This window comes from Etheostoma spectabile, chromosome 22 (assembly GCF_008692095.1).
Source record: "Etheostoma spectabile isolate EspeVRDwgs_2016 chromosome 22, UIUC_Espe_1.0, whole genome shotgun sequence".
Classification (NCBI taxonomy): Eukaryota; Metazoa; Chordata; class Actinopteri; order Perciformes; family Percidae; genus Etheostoma; species Etheostoma spectabile.
The window spans coordinates 9588822-9606622 of record NC_045754.1 but is presented as its reverse complement, the minus strand read 5'-3'; the positions used below and the strand labels follow the sequence as shown (position 1 = coordinate 9606622).

Here is a 17801-nt window from a genome sequence, read left to right as displayed (position 1 = left end):
TGTGATTTACTTGAGGATGCATTCGGGTGTCCTCACCTTCCTGGCGTTGAGCAGCAGAGCCCTGTGGCAGCCTGCCGACCCTTCCTGCCTTCCTTCTATCTTAGACAAGCAACAGTCCAGGAGAGAAAGGCATTTAATCAGCCAGATACAAAAAAAAAAATAAAGAAGAGGAGTCATTACTGTGGAAAATCCTGTGGCTCTGAGATAAACTCTGCAGTGTGTAACTCTACTTCATATTATATTTTTTGCACCTCAAATCATTAAAAGATGTTTATTCACTGTCAAAGTAGGAATAATGAACCGTAAAGGCTTGAGGTCCGGATTTGGAAAATGGGAAAAATAATAACCAGAGTGAATGTAACTGAATATTTTAGTTGTAAACCACCTCAGCAGACAGCTCAGTGGCTAATTTACTGAATGTGTGTTGGAAGGCTGATTCTTTTTTTTTTCCACAAGGCTGCAACCGTATGGACTTTAGAGATAAGGTAATACTTATACAGTAGAGCTAGATTTGCTGATAGTTTATAGGTACTTACACCCGAGTGGAAAGATGAAAGAATTCACACATGAGCTTTGTTCCAGCTCTAGATCACAGTAACAGTTGTCTCATCAGAGAGCAGGGTCCATTTAAGAGGCAATTCTTATGAAAGATTACAACGGCTACAGGGTGTATGATTTATTATGAGGCTTAGAGGTAGGGACTTCTTTATAGTTAATATGTTATATAGCTGTGTCACACATACAAAGTGGAAGGGGAAGGATATTCCTCCTACCTCAATCACCATTTAGCATATTTTCAATGTCGTATTTGCAACTTCAGCTGCAGTGGATAATCTCATTCCACAATATGTGCTGTGCAATGAAATACTACTCCTACAGTATGTGTGTTTGGAAGATAGTGACCTGCAGAGAGATATATAATTTCTGATTTGGTCAGACTACCCAACGTGTTAAGTTCAATTTACTTTGCAGGTCGAAGGGCCCAAGTGTCAAATATAAAAGTGCGTTTGTGCAGACAAATGCCCCCGGTGACCAATATACAGTATGTTCTCATACATTACTTTCAGTAGATTGTGCTGTAGCATTTTGTAGCTCAAGGTCGGGCCCTTCTAAAAGGGTCACTAATTGGGTAGGAAAAAAGACATTTGTGGACTATTTGGTAATCCTTCCTTTTAAATTTTTTTATAATTTTACATCTTTGAGCCTCAAACAGTTAGATGAATCCTTGTGAGAAGTTTAGGGGTCAGATTTCTCTTTGGTTAACAACTCATAGTCACCTGGAATGTTACAATAAACAACTGCACACTGCTTTTTTTGTTTTGGAGCCAAATAGGTTATGAGCCACTGGTTTAATCTTTAACAATGCATTGTGTTTTATAAAGCTTAAAAGCTTTTTTGTGCGCAAAGTATAATTTTTGAAACTTCTAACTTTAGGTGTCAGATAAACATAGTGGAGTAAAAGTAGGCTACAGTCTCCCACTGAAATTAGAAGTGCTTCTAATTTTATAGAGTGCTCTATAAAATATAATAAAATTTAAATACTCAAGAAAAGTACAGTTACTTCAGACGTGCGTATATTCCCAGTTAATTTCCACCACAGCAGCATATAGACTATTATATAGGCAGATCAATGTGTAGGCAAATATTGACAGGAAAGAGAGTGGTTAAATGAATTTTGTAAAAAAATATTTCTAAGAGGGAAGAGGAGGAGCTTAAAATCATGACATCAATATTTCTGATCAATCCATTAATTTAACATTCACTTAATCAAGCTGTATTTCTCTTGATTTGCTCTCCACTTGTTTTTTGTCATCCTTCCGGGTACCAGTGAAGCCCAGATGTGTTTAAATGAACCACTGCTGCTCTCTGGTGGACGCTGTGGGACCAGGGCGCCTGGCTGCACTAGAAGAGCTAAAAGTAGCAGATGTGGTAATTGGGGTTTTCCAGATGTTTGATTTCATTATTTAGAGTCCTGACGTCAATAACTTATTTCCATCTACACATATCCACCATTTTAAAAGGAATACATGACAGCTGACAGCTGGACAGTCAATGTACTGCAATATCTATAAATTATTCTATTTTCATGCAGTTTTATGAATGATCTCTCTCTCTCTCTCTCTCTCTGTCTCTCTCTCTCTCTCTCTCTCTCTCTCTCTGTGGGGCAGCAAAAAGGGGGAATATATTATGTGTATTTAAATGATCCCGATTGCATAAAGTGTATTGACATTACTTATCCAAACAGTTACAGATCAGCAATCAATAGCCTAATGTAAAATCTAACTACCATCTGTGTCGTGCAGTTGCCTGGCAGCCTCAGTCTGTCCTGAAGAAGTCATTGCAGTAACAGACAGCGCACATTGTGTCCTGGCCGTTAATGCACGCGGGGCGCAGACAAATCTTTTCACACTTGCAGGAAACGCATGCGCGCAGAGGAAACCAACTGGTTTGTGTCAATTCGAGGTAGACGGATGTGATCGAGCCAAAAATCACCTGTATTCTGGCATTCATGGTTACACAGTGAGTAGACATTTATATTTTACTTTTGATATCATTATAACCCTCGTGTTGTGCATACCTGTCAGTGATGCTGGATCATATTTATGTAGATATTCCAGCAAAGCAGAAATAACAGCAGTCATTTTTCATTCGGGCACACTGGGATCTGTACTAAAATCATATCGCTGGTTAAGCAAATGTAAAAAAAAAAAAAAAATATTGTGGCTACGTAGCCTATATGTAGGCTGCAGATCTGCTTCTTTTTACCTTGAAAGAAAATCATCTGACTGTAAATATTCAGGTTTTCTGATCAAATAAAGTCATTGTGTTTCTATAAATGCATACTGCTTGCTTTAGGGTGATTGCCTCGAATCGACCATCATGCGTGCGTGTGTATCCTCCCGAGGATGCGACTGATGGATGCGATTGCTGCGGTCCAAGAGTAACAGCTTGTCGCTATCATTACTGCTCATCCCGCACAGACTGAGACAGAGGAGGAGAGAGGAGCGCGGTTGTTGTTCATCACAATTTGGTTTTTGTTGCATTCAGCATGAACCAACATACCGGTAGGACATTTCGAGCTGTTTACATTGCTATATCTGCACCCAAACGCACCACACGCCTTGTTTCTTGATCGAAAAATGTAGATTATTCAGATTGCACTGAACAGAAGTTGACCCCACGCGTCATAATCATGGAGTGGTCGTGCAATCCGCCAGACACGTTTTTCCTCCATACTGTTTTTATTAATTAGCAAATGGAATCACTAGCCTATCATTTACAGGGTGAAATTGATTATGTTCAGGTTTAAGAAAGATTCTGTGATGTCTTGGATCGTGTGATGTTTGTGTATGTGATGCTCCAGCATCTTAATACAGTAGGCTAATAATCTTCTAGTTTAAAAAAAAAAAACCCTGTGGTCTCCATGTCTTCTTCTCCTCGCAGTCCATGGGCTCAGAGCGGGTGGAGATGCGTAAGAGGCAGATGCAGGTTCATCAGGAAGCAGCTGCCAGTGTCCTCCAAGAGCGCCACAGAATGGGAAACACCCCCACCAACGCCTCAAACGCCTGCTGCTTCTGCTGGTGCTGCTGCTGTAGCTGCTCCTGGTAATGCCACTCCACTGCTTCCCACACAGCACGGCTGGAGATGTGGTGCAAGGCATGGGGGGAATAAGGGCCTATTTACTGTATTCTGTGTAGCCTTTAAATATCCGTTTACTCCATGCACACACACATTTACTCAAAAGATAACTGAAAGACAATATGAAATGAAAATATTCTTCATTTGCTGCCATTACCTAGTTTAAAACATCTTCAGAAAGTATAGGTCTACAAATCCTTCGGCTTCAGATAACGCCGTTGCAGTACCATATATCTAACAAGATGAAAGCCCCTTTTCAGAGGCATTTGAGCCCAGAAAAGAGCTGAAGGTCAGTCCAACAGGTAACGATTCGACAGTTGATAATTACAAATAATAATTTATTGATTAACTGATCACTAGTTTTTTTTAAGTAGATATTTGCTGCTTTTCTCTATTTTATATCATTGTAAATAAAATACTTTTGGACTGTTGGTTGGACAAAAGACATTTGAAATTGTAGTGGGCATTTGCTGACATTTTTTAGACTAAACGATTAATCAAGAAAATAATCTGCAGAGTAATCAATAATTAAAAAAAAGAATAATTTACAGCCCAAGTCACAGCACTACGACGTATAAGTAAAGTCAGTGTTACTTCAGTAGACTTTTCAATTGGATCTAGCTTTTTTCAGATATTGAAATACAGTACACTATACTGGCTACCTTCCTGTCCTTGATGGCTGATGGGAGTCTATATAAAAACATTATACATAATAATGTACGTTTAGGGTGTAATTTAATACAATCATATGAAATGCATTGACTTTAACATTTGCATTAGCTTGTGCACAAATATTAGTTTTTATACATTATACACAAAAGTAGCAGCAACCGCTTTATGCCTTTCGTCCGCCCACCCATTCAACAACACCCCAGCCCACACCATCATTACAGAAAAACAGGAGCACAGTGGTCCTGTGACCCACACTGGATCTCATTGGGTGGAGGCTTCAGGGGTTTTAATCTGTTTTGGACTCATCAACCGTTAACTTGTGAGGACAGTCACGGCCATGTTAATTCCCTCCACTGGGGATGAGTTATACGTTTTGTCTCTACATCTTTATCAATTCCATCCGATTGTTGCACAGCTACAACAGCCACATTCCCAGATGGGATGGCTCACCTGAACCAATTAGTCTACAGCCAGCTGCTACACCAGGTGTAGGAAAACATTTTAATTACGCACAAGTTATCCCCACAGGATGACATGGATAGTTGACACACTTATTTACGCTAACATTCCCAATAGATTATCCTGAATCTACTGTAGGTGTTCTGCTATTTCGCACGTGGAACAACCAACATATAACGATATAACAGGCCTACAAAAAATCTATGGGTAGTTATATAACAAACGGAACATACCATTTACATATGTATTACGCTAGTCACTTCCAATTAAAGGAATAGTTTGACAGTTTGAAAACTTATTTGCTTTCTTGCCAAGTAATTCTTGCTGGCAAACTCTAGGTGATGACAACTTCAGGAAGCGCCCGGCCATGAAATAGTCTGGCATATTACCCCGTGAAACATGTAATTTTTACTCTTTGGTTTTTGTATTGAATAAACAAAAAAGATAAGACGCGTTAATTACTAAGCTTAAGAGGTGCTGGTAGGTATCTTTTACTATCTTTAGACAGAGCCAGACTAGCTGTTCCCCAGTTTCCTGTGTTTAGTTTATGCTAAGCTAAGCATCTTCTGCCTGTAGCTTCATGTTTAATGGCAGATATGAGATTGGTATTGAGCTTCTCATCTTACTGTTTCCAAAAATGTCAAACTATTACATTTAGGATTACACGATATGAAGAAAATATCAAAATTGCGATTATTTTGACTGATATTGCGATTGCGATATGAATCACAATATTGGAGGGAATGATCATTTTTGTATCATTATTCTCATTTTCATTGAAAAATATTTAAAAAATGATTGAAGTGCAATAATTTATTTGCAAGGATCTGCGCCAAACAAAGGTTGTTTTTTTTTAGACTGTAGGATATGTAGGCCAGGACATCTCTGCAGCACCACAATACTTTATTTTGGAATGGTTTGACACATATTTTGCCTTTCACAAATATTGGACCCCCCTGCAATTTGAATATTGCACTAGTCTATATTGCATTTTTGATGAAATTGCAATTAATTGTGCAGCCCCAGATTCATTTTGCAATCATATTTTGTTCATCAAACATGGCAGCAACAGTTTGGGTTTCCTGTTTCAATCCGACACTGACCCAAAGTGCAAAGTGGGATCCATTAAAAAAGGATTTTGGTGATGAAGAACTTCACTGGTCTGTGCAGAGCCCCAAGCTAAACCCCATCCAACATCTTTAGGATGAACTGAACTGCTGACTGTGAGCCAGGCCTCACTGGAGCTCATGTGGCTGAATAAGAGCAAATACCCACAGCCAGGTCCCAAAACATAATGGGAAGATTTTTTTTTTAAAGTTTTCCATTAAAAAAAAAAAAAGAGTTGAAGCTGTTATTTGAGGACAGTGGGGTTAATGTTTGGGTGTCGACATGCTTTGTACCACATAGTGTAGTCTCGCATTGCCAGACCTCCTCCACAGCGCCGCGAAAGATGGTCAGGCTAGTCTCACACAGCATTCCGGGCTGGGAAAATAAAAAGAACATGCTCTGGTTTATTGGCATTTCTTTAAACCAATCACAATTGTCTTGGGTGGTGCTAAGCGCCGGACGGAGCCACGGTGCCGCTACAAAATTGCCTCAAGAAGGAACTTTTTTGGTGGAACATGTTTACCTTCAAAAGTTGTTTTTAGTCGTGTAACAGAGAACTCAGATTGGACAGATAGTCTAGCTAGCTGTCTTGATTTAACCTGCAGAGAGCTGAGGAGCATTTAACCATAGTCCTCATAAATTGACCGGACTTTAAAATTCCAACACAAACAAAGCAGAAGATAACAAAAATCAGGCTAAAAAAAGGATCAGCCGGCGGAATTTCCGGCAGCACCGGAGCAATCCCGTAAGTGGAACAAAGCGGATATGGACCACACGTTGTGCATTAGAGCTGCTGCTATTTGACAGTTTTGATTTCACGCATTATTTTTAGTAATGAAGGCGTCATTAAAAAGGACTCTAGTTATTTAAAATTCACGGCTGCATGATCAAAACTGGATGACAAGCTATTTATGATCAAAGCTAAACCAGTCTCATTGTTTTTTTCTTCCAGTTTGACGGTTAGGAGTGAGGACGAGGCAATACAGAGGACCACTTTTGAGCACAGACCAGAGGGAGCTACTAATTGTGAAGAAACTAGGTAATGGTTCAACTCTGTCCCCCTTCCATGTGCCATTACTGAGAGAATTGCTGTAAATGACAGTGAACCAATACATCTATAATTCTTTTATCTTTAAGCCTGAAGCCTACTCTGGATGACGCTCGCTCCTGGCCCATGTCGTTTGAAAGGGTAATGAAAAGTGCAGCGGGTCGTGCCTGCTTCAGGCAGTTCCTGCGGACCGAGTTCAGCGAGGAGAACATGATGTTCTGGCTCGCCTGCGAGGAACTTAAAAAGGAGACCAATAAGACTGTGGTGGAGGAGAAAGTCCGTCAAATATACGAGGACTTCATCTCAATCCTTTCCCCTAAAGAGGTGAGCCACTGAGGCAAGATGTTCTGTATGATGTTATGACTACAATAATTAAGTGTGGAAATGATTAGAAGAATAATATCATTGAATCTTTGGGTTTTGAACTGTTTGACGTATAAGTATATTTAAAGACTTTACTTCAGTCTTTAGGAAACTATGATGGCTGTTTTGGGGTCTTACTTGACATCTTACAAACTAAACATCAATGGATCATGAAAATAATCATTTAGGGCTGCAACTTACGGTCATTTTCATCCTAAATTATTTTTTTCAATAGTCATCACTTATTTGAATTAATCTGTAAATTATTTGAATCGATTCAATTTGTTGAATCAATTTGTGTCAATTACAGTGTCAGAAATAAGTACAAAAGTTTCCAGAATAAAAGATGACGTCTTGCAACAGGCTATTGCTTGTTAATGTCTGACAAACAATTAAAAACCAAAAGATTGGGAATAATTTGAGATTTTGGGAAATGCGCTGAAGTTGCTGAAAAGATTGACATTACGGTCAAAACTGTGCACTAAGTAAAATGCTCGGGGCCAGTAGTTGATTAGCTTAGCATGAAGACTGGGAGAATGAAAAATCGGTGTACCAGCACCTCTTAAGTTAAATTGTTACAGCAGGTAACTCTCCGTAAATTTTCTTTTGCACTGTACACATTTTTGTTGGTGTTAACATACAGGTGATTTTTTTGGGAACAATATACATTCAAAAACTTCTGCTCGAAAACTAGCTTGTACTCTATGCATCTTCTTGGAGTAAAAAGATAAAAATAAAGCATTTGTAAATATTCTGGCTGGGAGGCGGCCAGCACAAATTGAGTGCGTACATACCCTTTAATTTTCTGTCAGATTAATCAACGTATCATGTTAGTTCCATACGGTGTCTTTACATGTAAGAGAGCTTCAATCTTTTACCTGCTTATCATCTCCAGGTCAGTTTGGACTCTCGGGTTCGAGAAGTGATAAACCGCAACATGCTTGAGCCGACCTCGCACACGTTTGAAGACGCTCAGCAGCAAATCTACACGCTGATGCAGAGAGACTCGTACCCCCGCTTCATAAACTCGTCTGAGTATGCAGATCTGCTGAAGAGCCTGGAGCAGCCTCCCCCCGAGCCATAGACCTTCCACTGCCACACCTAGCTTTTCTTAACGGCGCATGCGTCCCATCCGAAAGAGTTTTGTGTTCCTGTTGGAGTCATGCTATTTAGAGAAAGACAGACAGGAAAATGAACACTTCTTAAAACCGGTCTTTATCCAGCTGTTAACTGCTGTTTATTCACCCATGATTAGCTTACCAAAACACTTGGAGCAAACAAGAACAAATGTTTGGTCCAGCATCAGTTACTTGTTTGAAAACATATCTATATTTTTATATATTCCCTAGCGCTTGACATTGCACTTTTCTACCTTATTTAATGAGGGAAAGCATGCATCTGTGAGCACCGCATTTGTATTTAGGTATATAGTGAGCCTTAATACATATCCAGTTCTTGTAGAAACTAATAGGTTTTATTTAACAGCAATTTAAGAAGAAGGAAAGTGCCTTGGAATAAGATCTTCTACACTAGCACCTTTGGTCTAACATGAATGGTGCGACAATGACTTCATATGTTGGTGCTTTCAGCTCTTCTCAAAGATCAAAGTTTTTACAACTAGATGAGCTGATAATACCTGGAAATAGATTTTGTCTGTGTTTCAATACTGTGATATTAGTCATATTATATTTAATTTAAACAAAACAGGGGAAAACTGAATATATGACCATGACCGCTGACATATTTGTGTATTTAAAACATGGAATTTGTGTGAAATAGCTAATTGAATTTTCACAAATTAAATAAAGCACAATCATATGTTGTTTTTGCGGTTTGTCGTCAACATGATGGATATGTGAATTGCATATTAAGCTTTTACAACTATTTTTCATGTGCTTTGTATGAAAATGATTTAGAGGAAGAAAATTCTTCCCATTCGAATTTACTAGTTTAGTATTTTTTTGATTCATTGTTTAGTCTAAGGGACATCAAAAATACTAAGACGTCTCCATGAGGTGTCATGGAGACTGGAGGTGTCAAGCCCAGGGTCATGTCTTTAAGTCGGTTGTTTTGTCTGACAACAAATCCAAAACTGCAAAATACTATATTTACAATAATTTAAAAGAGAAAACAAATCAGAAATACTCAAATTTAAAAAACTGGGAACAACAAATGTGTTTTTGCTAGATAAAAAGCCTTAATTAATTTATCAACTAATAACTTGTTTCAGCACTACTACACATAGGCTCCATTAATAAAAAAAGAGCATTTAGCAATAGGCCATTTATTGTGAGACAGTAGGTATTAGACCATAAAATATAGCCCTAGTTATTCCAATACATACGTTTCCAGCAGGAAATGGCTTGTCTCAATGGCAAATAGCTTTACAATCAAGCAACTAAAGTTACTCTAACACTGAGGGTTGTGCATGGCTCCAGGTCAGAATACAGCATTGTTTGTCGTTATGCCTCTCCCGGGTTGACAAAAAGCCCCAGTCCTGTCTGGCTCTATGAGTAGCAGCTTGGTTTTATTGTCAAGTAAGTCAGTGGCTCGTGTATTCCACAGGGTCTCGCTAGGATCAAGCCCAAAGGACTCTGATGGGGCTGTGCGGCTCCTCCCGAGTTCATTCATCGCTGATGGGGGGAAGTTGCTTCTCAATGAATCGTTTGACATCCACCATTTCCTGCGCAGATACAGAAAAAAGAGATAGATAGATATATAGAGAGAGAGAGACACACACACACACACACACACACACACACACACACACACACACACACACACACACACACACACACACACACACACACACACACACACACACACACACACACACACACACACACACACACACACACACACACACACACACACACACACACACACACACACACACACACACACACACACACACACACACACACACACACACACACACACACACACACACGTTAACTCCAGAGTCAAAAGTGACTTTCTCCTCACTGACCTCTGGACAGGCGCTGTGAGGTAGACCCCGATACGACTTGAAGGTGATGTTAGCTGGATTTATGAGGCATTTCATCTTCTCTGCTGTCTGGCTGCCAAACACAAAGGGCACCAGGGGGTCAGCATCCCCGTGGCATTGAAGGACATGCATGTCCTTGTTTGCACTGTTGGCAGACGCCTGAGAATAGAAGAGATTATGATTACTGTTATCTGATTATGACAGATTATGACTTGGCTATAGGATATCCCTTAATTGTAATTAATTTAAAGGAATAGTTTACAACAAAATGAATAAAGGTGTCATGATCGAAATTAAGTTACTATCTTGAATATCAAATAAAAAAAATGGAATCGTTGACACTGCCACGCCTCCATGTCACGTCCAGTCGACTTGTCAAGATGAAAAAACACACAAAGTGCTGCGTTAGTAAACCTAGCTAAAGCCGGTCAAAAGATAGGACTGCAACTGCAGATGATGAAGTCCCATGAAGAGAACCTAAACCCCCTCATCCTTCTCTGAAGTGTGTAAATGTTTTGGATTTCCAGTGAGTTATGTTGACAACGTTCGCGTTGTCGACAAAAAAGCCAGTTTGCAAGCTCTGCTATGTGCGTACTATATATTCTGCGTGTTTACCATTGTACATTAGCCCAGCAGCTATCGGATATTCCTTCTGCTTATAGCTTTATCCCAACAAAACCGCACGGTTGAATTTTAGCCTGCATACATGTTTTGTAGCCTAAACAGAGCAGCTTATATTGGTTACATTAGAAAGAGCAACAAGTTAGTGGACTGCTGTCCGCCGAGTCGCCCTCTTTGCTATCGGTCTGCTCAGCTGCTGTGCTGGATCGATGGTGTTTTAAGACCCCAACTAGGCCTCCAGGGCAGCGCTGCGACCGTCGTCTTCAACCATAACCATCGCCTAATCATGGACAGTTAAAGGGCCTAACCCTAGTGCCTTCCAGGCAGCGCTGCCTGGAAGACGAGCTTTGGGGCTTCAAACACCAAACTCCGTGTGGTGCGAAGCGTGTGCCCTCAGGATTGTTGGTAAAAAAATTTAAAAAACAAAAAGTTTTTCTTTTTACTTTATTGAAAAATTGTCTTGTTTCCAATTGATTGAATATAAGTTTTTGTTATATTATGTCGTTAATAAATGCTTTAAATTCGACGATGTAGTGTGGTTGCGAACAAAGGTTAGACATTATATTCCATACAAGTATAGTCTAAAAATGGCATAGCAACCTGTGCTTTAACAAAAAAAAAAAAAAAAAAAAAGTAGTAAAAATCAAGAATTGGAGAATCGTGACACCCCTAAAAATGACATTGGGGGCATTTTACCTATGTATTTGACAAATTAAAGACATGTGGAACTACATTCAAGGGGGGGGGGGGGGGTGGGGGGGGGGGGGGGGGGGGGGGAACCAAAAACCTTTTAAACAGTTTTTCATGCTTATTTTCTGATTATATATATATATATATATATATATATATATATATATATAAAATATTGATATAATGTTACAATGTTGGATGTTCATATAAACGTAGCCAAAGCTTTAAATAATGAGGTAAACATATGTAAAAGTAATCCCTAAGAGCAAAAACTCTCCGCTTCCAACAGTTTTTGCTACTCACAAATCGAACGGACGTCAGTTTGTGCCCAATTTCTTTATATGATCATCAGCTCACAGAAAGTGACTTCAGTGTTAAAAGTTCATATACTGCTACATGAACATGCTAAAGTCATGGAAACCTGTAAGCTTAGTTGCCCATGTTGTTAATTTCTCCTGAATTTCAAGTTACATTACTGCTGAACTATTTATTTATGTATCGCTGACAAATCAGAATAGACTGGGTTTTTTCTGGACCTGAAGAGAAAGGTGCTACAGCAGAGCGTCTCAGACGGAGGGTGAACACAGGTGCAGCATCCATCCCAGTTTTATGGCGTTTTTCCATTACGTGATACCTGCTCGACTCAGACTGCCTCGACTCGCCTTTTTTGGTTTTCCATTATGAAAAAAAGTACCAACTAACAGGTACTTTTTTTTGTATCACCTCTGTGGAGGTTTCAAGAAAGCTTAGGCGATCCAAAAAGGTGACGTGAAAACCTGCAGACCACTGATTGGTCGGAGAGAATTGTCATTAATCAGTGCGTCATCATTGCTAGTGACGAAAGGGGGTGTCCTGAACAAACCCGCCATTTTTAAATAGTTCAGCCTGCAGTGTTGTTTTTTTGCTGGCTCCAGCTTCTTTTGAAACTAAAATGTGTCTTCTGGCTGTGGCAACAGCCACATGCCGAGAATCAAAAACAACACTTTCGACGTACTGTGTGTGTTAGGTCACAGCAGTTTCCTGCGGCGTCGCTATGACGACCAGCCACGCTCGCCTCACGCATGAGGCAGTACTAAATCTACAATGGGAAAAGGAGGACGGGGCACCGCGGTCGAGTCGAGCAGGTACCATGTAATGGAAAACCAGCATTAGAGAAATAAAGAGTTGTAACGTTGAAGCATGTAAACATGTTCTAGTAATAAAATCTAACAAGAAAGATCAATTTGAACTTTCTGGTGAACAATTTCTTTAAGCTTCTGTTTTAGAATTTACTGAACCACTGAATAATTGACTAAAACCTACATTAAATAAATATTTGTCTACCTGAGGGAAGGAGTTGCGGAGAGGGAGCCAGCAGCTCAGAGCAACCACTCCAGCTAGCTTCTGCTGAGTTGTCAAAGCCGTGTAGAGAGACAATGCTCCACCCTGGGGGGAAAAAAACAAAACAAAAAAACTACCACTTTTGAAAAAAACATCCTCGTCACATATCTCCTGCGGTTAACTTTTAACAGAGACAAAAAGCACAGTTTTTCAAATGTATGAAAGACTCGACTCTTTGAGCAGTACAAGTGTGTGTGTTTTTTAACTTTGGTTATTTAAATACACAAGCATTGTGTCACAATGAAAACAGCGTTATGTCACACATCATCTGCATGCTGTACGTGCCACACTAACCTGTGAAAATCCGCCCAGGAGAATTCTGTGTGAAGGTATTCCATTCTTCACTTCTTGGTCTATCAAGGCTTTAACTGTGGAGAAATTAAAGGAAATTCTTGCAATCAACACTAACTTGCACTTTAACAAGCTATATGCAACTCAAGCAAATTGAAGCACATTCTTAACAAGAGCTCCAATGAAACTGAAAGGCTTACGGTTCTCTGACGCTCTTTTAATACCGGTCTCATCTTCATTTGCATCCGGGCTCAAACCATGGATATCAAACCTATACATGGGGGGACATGTAAGGCTCATTGTGTATGTGACAACACCAAAATGTGTTAAAATATTGTGACACTTACCAAGAAGGCATTGACATTCTCATGTTCAAAGAAACAGGCATGGTGGGACTGTAATTAATGAAGAAAATTTAAAAATGTAAAACTTATGAATGTTGCCGGGACTGCAAACTTAGTGTCAACAAGTTTATGAGATTTTTTTTACACCCTTTAATGTGAATTCTAGTGGAAGAAACGACATTCCAGACTATATAAACCCTTGAAATAATGCGCTGGGAGATACTTGCAGACGCCCTGTGTAAAGGTATAGCTCCTGAATACCTACGCGTGTGGACAGATGTATTTCACATGTGGTATCCTGATGCCTGCGAAAGCTTCTGCCCAGCCATGTCTGTCATATTGGACAAAATGAAACAAGTTAAATTACCATTCATGTTTATGAGCCACATGTTATAATAATTGTGCACAAAAAGAGATCAGAACACTGTATTCACGTACCCTGTGTCACCAAGACCATGGAGAAATATCACCTGTAAAAAAAAAAAAAAACACAGGGGTAAGATATAAGCTAATACGTGTCAGAAGAATTTATATATGTTGCTGTGTAGCTAGCTAGTTATTTGAACTTACAGTTGTTTTTGTTTTAACTTCAATGAGCTAGCTAAATGTTAACTAGAGCTGCCTGGTTAACTCACCGCTGCAGTGGCTTTTCGGGCAGCAGGCACAATGGCAGGTAAAGGCGCTGACATGCTGTTGCCGCACATACAGCGCTGAGGCAGCTGATATGTAGGGTCAAGTTAGCTCCTGTTAGCTAATAACGATATCCCCCACTGTCAATCTGTGTCGACCTTTGTCCGACTCTAGCTGTCAAAAGCTTAACAGTTTAAGAACAAATGTCAACCGAAGATGGAGTTCAAGGTACCGTGGTCTCGTATTAGCTACTACCGCCAGTCGTGAATTTCTTTTTAGAAGTTGAATTTGGTGAAAATAATACACCAACGGGTCACACTACTCGCCGTCCTGCACTGCCACGCTTAGTAATCCCGCCCTGTCTGCTAGGTGATTGGCTGTCACCTGAGGTTCTTTGCGGATGCAAAACACCGATTGGGTCGTTGAAATGACAATGAACGATGCTTTATTAACGGTTTAATCAAATTGATAACAACGAAGCACACTTTGACGCCTCAGAAGTATAGCCAATGAAATTATACAACAAGTTTGACTTTACAATATATATGTTATATGCATTAAACATGTTGAATATTGCGTCGTGACCTTTGACATAGATTTTAAGGGCCATCATTTTTTTTTTTTTTCCTCTCACCTATTTAAAAATGTAGCCTATATTATTTGCTTTTTTATCCTTATTAATTGACATCCACTAAAATGCTTCATCGCTCAACAGTAGTACATTCAAAAATCCTTTATATGGTATGTATCCGTATGTATCTCATGACCAGTTAAAGGTGTATCTGGTACATTTCAACGGTCGTGCTTTTATTATGAAATCCGAGGTCACAAGAAGTACTTCCGCGTACCTCGGTCACGTGCCCCTTATGTCCTTGGTTGCTTTGACATGTGAGCAATAGAAACATGTCTTTCCCCAAAAAACCTGGTGGTAAAGCGTTAGATGTTTTGCAAAATCTGCCGCGGATAACTTTAGCAAACTTGCGGCCTGAACCAGGAGCCAGAAAAACGGTAAGTTTTAACGTTTCATCTCTATTAAAGCTATATTTTGCAACTGATGGCTAGTAAACGTTAGCCTGTTATGTCGAGACAAACGCTAACCTTCTTTCAGTTGTTTTGATAAGAAGGTACATAAGCGAGCTAGAAAAAAAACGTGGTTAATTCTCTTTCCTTGTAGGAGAAACGGCGGGGCAGAGGACAGCATGGTGGCAACAGAAGCGGCCGAGGACATAAAGGAGAGCGACAGAGAGGCAACCGGCCTCGGCTGGGATTTGAAGGCGGTCAGACACCGTTTTATCTGTCCATCCCAAAATATGGCTACAATGAAGGACACAGGTAAATGCTCGTCAATCTGTTCTCTACCTTTGGAACTAACCAGTGAGTGTTTCAAGAGTAAATTGTTGTCACAAATTGCACAAACAAATAGATCATACATTACAAGGTCGTAAAATGCAAGCAGAAAATACCCTTTTATGATTTCTTCCTGTTACACTTCGGCTACACAAAATAGCATCCCTCTTACAAGCATTCACAACTAGATGACTTTCCTTATGATTAAAAAAAAGTGTATACATACGTTTAAAGACCCTGGCTTACTTCTGCAGTGATTTTCTATCTTAAATTTGGGTATTTGTCACAGTATCTCAATCCAAACCACCAAATCCTACACCTGTTGATGCACTTCCAGTAGTAAGACCCTTAATTGCTCTCTTTCCCAAAAGAAGTGAAGATACCAATATTTAGTTTGCTGTTGCTTGGCCAATATTTCAGTCAGTGTAGTTTTTGCACAGAAGACTGATGATTTTGTATCATATTTTCATTTGTTTAGTTTTTTCTTCTAAATTGAGCATGAGATTCTGGTGATCTCAAATTATTTTAACCTAATAATGACAATGTTTGTGTGCTTCTCCTCAGTCGGCGTCCTCAGTATCAGCCTCTGTCATTGAAACGACTGCAGTACCTGATTGATCTGGGACGAGTTGACCCAACTCAGCCCATAGACCTGACCCAGCTAGTCAACGCCAGAGGAGTGACAATCCAGCCTCTGAAGAGGGACTATGGAGTTCAGCTCGTTGATGAGGTAATGGCTTGAACATGGACTTTTTCACAGCTAGCATTGATCATAAGAGATATAGAAAGTTCTTGTTTCATCTCCAATAGTTACAAAACACTTAACAGTTACTGTCTTTTGAGTAGTAGTGTCAATGGGAGATGAGAAAAAAAGATTTGGTTCATGTTTGGGCTTTTTTTTTTTTTTTTTAGGAACATTAGAATTTGTCAAGGCTTAATGTTTTACTACAAATCCTTGGGAATTTACTAATTCTTCCTGGCCATGATATGTAGGGGTGTAGAAGATGGATGGAGGGACTAGTAATTTCTCTATGTTCCACATTTTATTAGAAGATGCTTCAGAAATGATCAGCTCAAAAACACCTACCTCTACTGTACTAGCTGCAGTAAATAAAGTGTAGCAAAATACAACCTGGCCCCATTTTTGCAATTATGCAGATTTTTTAAGGTTAAGGTCAGTCTTATATCATTTATATCAAACTACAAGGGGAATACCTAATGCTGACAGCAAATTATGGAATTGAGAGGAGAAAGAGGAGAAATTAACTCAGTGTGGACAGTACACTGCTCACTGAGTCAACTATTACAATTTGGACATACAGACATTGCAACATAAGGGGTAACATGGTCCTTAGTTTAAATTACTAATCAATAAAACCAGATATCCGGATCTCAGACCAACATGTGACTCTGAGGCTCTTGGACCATCTTGTGCCAGTAGGTGGTGCCACATAACAATGTTGTCATTCTGTCACAGATTAAGATGTTTTTTACCCTTTTTTTCACTCTGACATGCCAGAAGTTCACCTTCCATGTGTTTTTCTCTTTTCCAGGGTGCTGACATTTTTGCTGCAAAAATCAACATTGAGGTTCAGAGAGCTTCTGAAGGAGTTGTAGCTGCTATTGAGAGGAACGGAGGGGTCATCACTACCGGTTTCTATGATCCTATAAGTCTTGGTAACTTATGAATGATCATTATTATGCATTCACCCACAATATAACATCCATTGGGTGTATTTTAGATAATTTAATAAAAAATGTATTCCCTTTTTTCTTTGACAGGGATTCTCATTAAGCCCGTCCCGTTCTTCTTACGTGGTCAGCCCATTCCAAAGCGAATGTTACCAGGTGAGGATATGGTCCCATATTACACAGATGCTGAAAACCGGGGTTACTTGGCAGACCCAGAGAAAATCCAGCAGGCCCGGCTAGCCCTGGCAAAGAAGTACGGATATATTTTGCCAGACATTTCAAAGGATGAACTGTATCACATGCTCTCCATGAGGAAGGATGTTCGACAGATCTTCTTTGGCCTCGCTCCAGGCTGGGTTGTTAGCATGCCGGAGAAGAAGATTTTGAAAACCACTGATGAGAAACTTCTGAAATATTATAGCTCATAGGTGTGTAGCGAAATAAAATGTTTATGTACAGTATTTCATGGCGAAAATCAGAAAAATACTAAGTCTTGGATGTTAAAAACATG

At 39.6% G+C, this 17801-nt stretch overlaps 3 protein-coding genes across 5 annotated transcripts; 2 read left to right on the top strand and 1 right to left on the bottom strand.

Moving 5' to 3' along the window:
* Window positions 1-2307: 2307 nt before the first annotated feature.
* On the top strand, window positions 2308-9110 carry LOC116672228 (regulator of G-protein signaling 20). 3 transcript variants are annotated; one of them, XM_032503927.1, is made up of 6 exons: window positions 2308-2520; window positions 2857-3065; window positions 3445-3605; window positions 6830-6910; window positions 7012-7249; window positions 8184-9110. In XM_032503927.1, exons 3-6 carry the CDS (start codon window positions 3448-3450, stop codon window positions 8370-8372), a joined length of 666 nt encoding a protein of 221 aa, XP_032359818.1. In that variant the 5' UTR covers window positions 2308-2520; window positions 2857-3065; window positions 3445-3447; the 3' UTR covers window positions 8373-9110. The 3 variants fall into 3 exon arrangements, with proteins under 3 accessions (XP_032359818.1, XP_032359816.1, XP_032359817.1); XM_032503925.1 differs by having other exon boundaries at window positions 6830-6916; window positions 7015-7249; XM_032503926.1 differs by lacking the exon at window positions 2857-3065 and having other exon boundaries at window positions 2329-2520; window positions 6830-6916; window positions 7015-7249.
* Window positions 9111-9556: 446 nt separating this feature from the next.
* Window positions 9557-14914, bottom strand: lypla1 (lysophospholipase 1). Its single transcript, XM_032503924.1, has 9 exons — window positions 14257-14914; window positions 14060-14091; window positions 13887-13952; window positions 13625-13672; window positions 13478-13548; window positions 13281-13354; window positions 12930-13031; window positions 10278-10454; window positions 9557-9971 (listed from the first exon to the last, which is right to left on the bottom strand). The coding sequence occupies exons 1-9, from the start codon at window positions 14323-14325 to the stop codon at window positions 9912-9914; spliced, it is 699 nt and encodes a 232-aa protein (XP_032359815.1). The 5' UTR covers window positions 14326-14914; the 3' UTR covers window positions 9557-9911.
* A 92-nt stretch (window positions 14915-15006) lies between these two features.
* mrpl15 (mitochondrial ribosomal protein L15) lies at window positions 15007-17801 on the top strand. Its single transcript, XM_032503923.1, has 5 exons — window positions 15007-15259; window positions 15426-15583; window positions 16163-16328; window positions 17152-17275; window positions 17381-17801. Exons 1-5 carry the CDS (start codon window positions 15155-15157, stop codon window positions 17716-17718), a joined length of 891 nt encoding a protein of 296 aa, XP_032359814.1. The 5' UTR covers window positions 15007-15154; the 3' UTR covers window positions 17719-17801.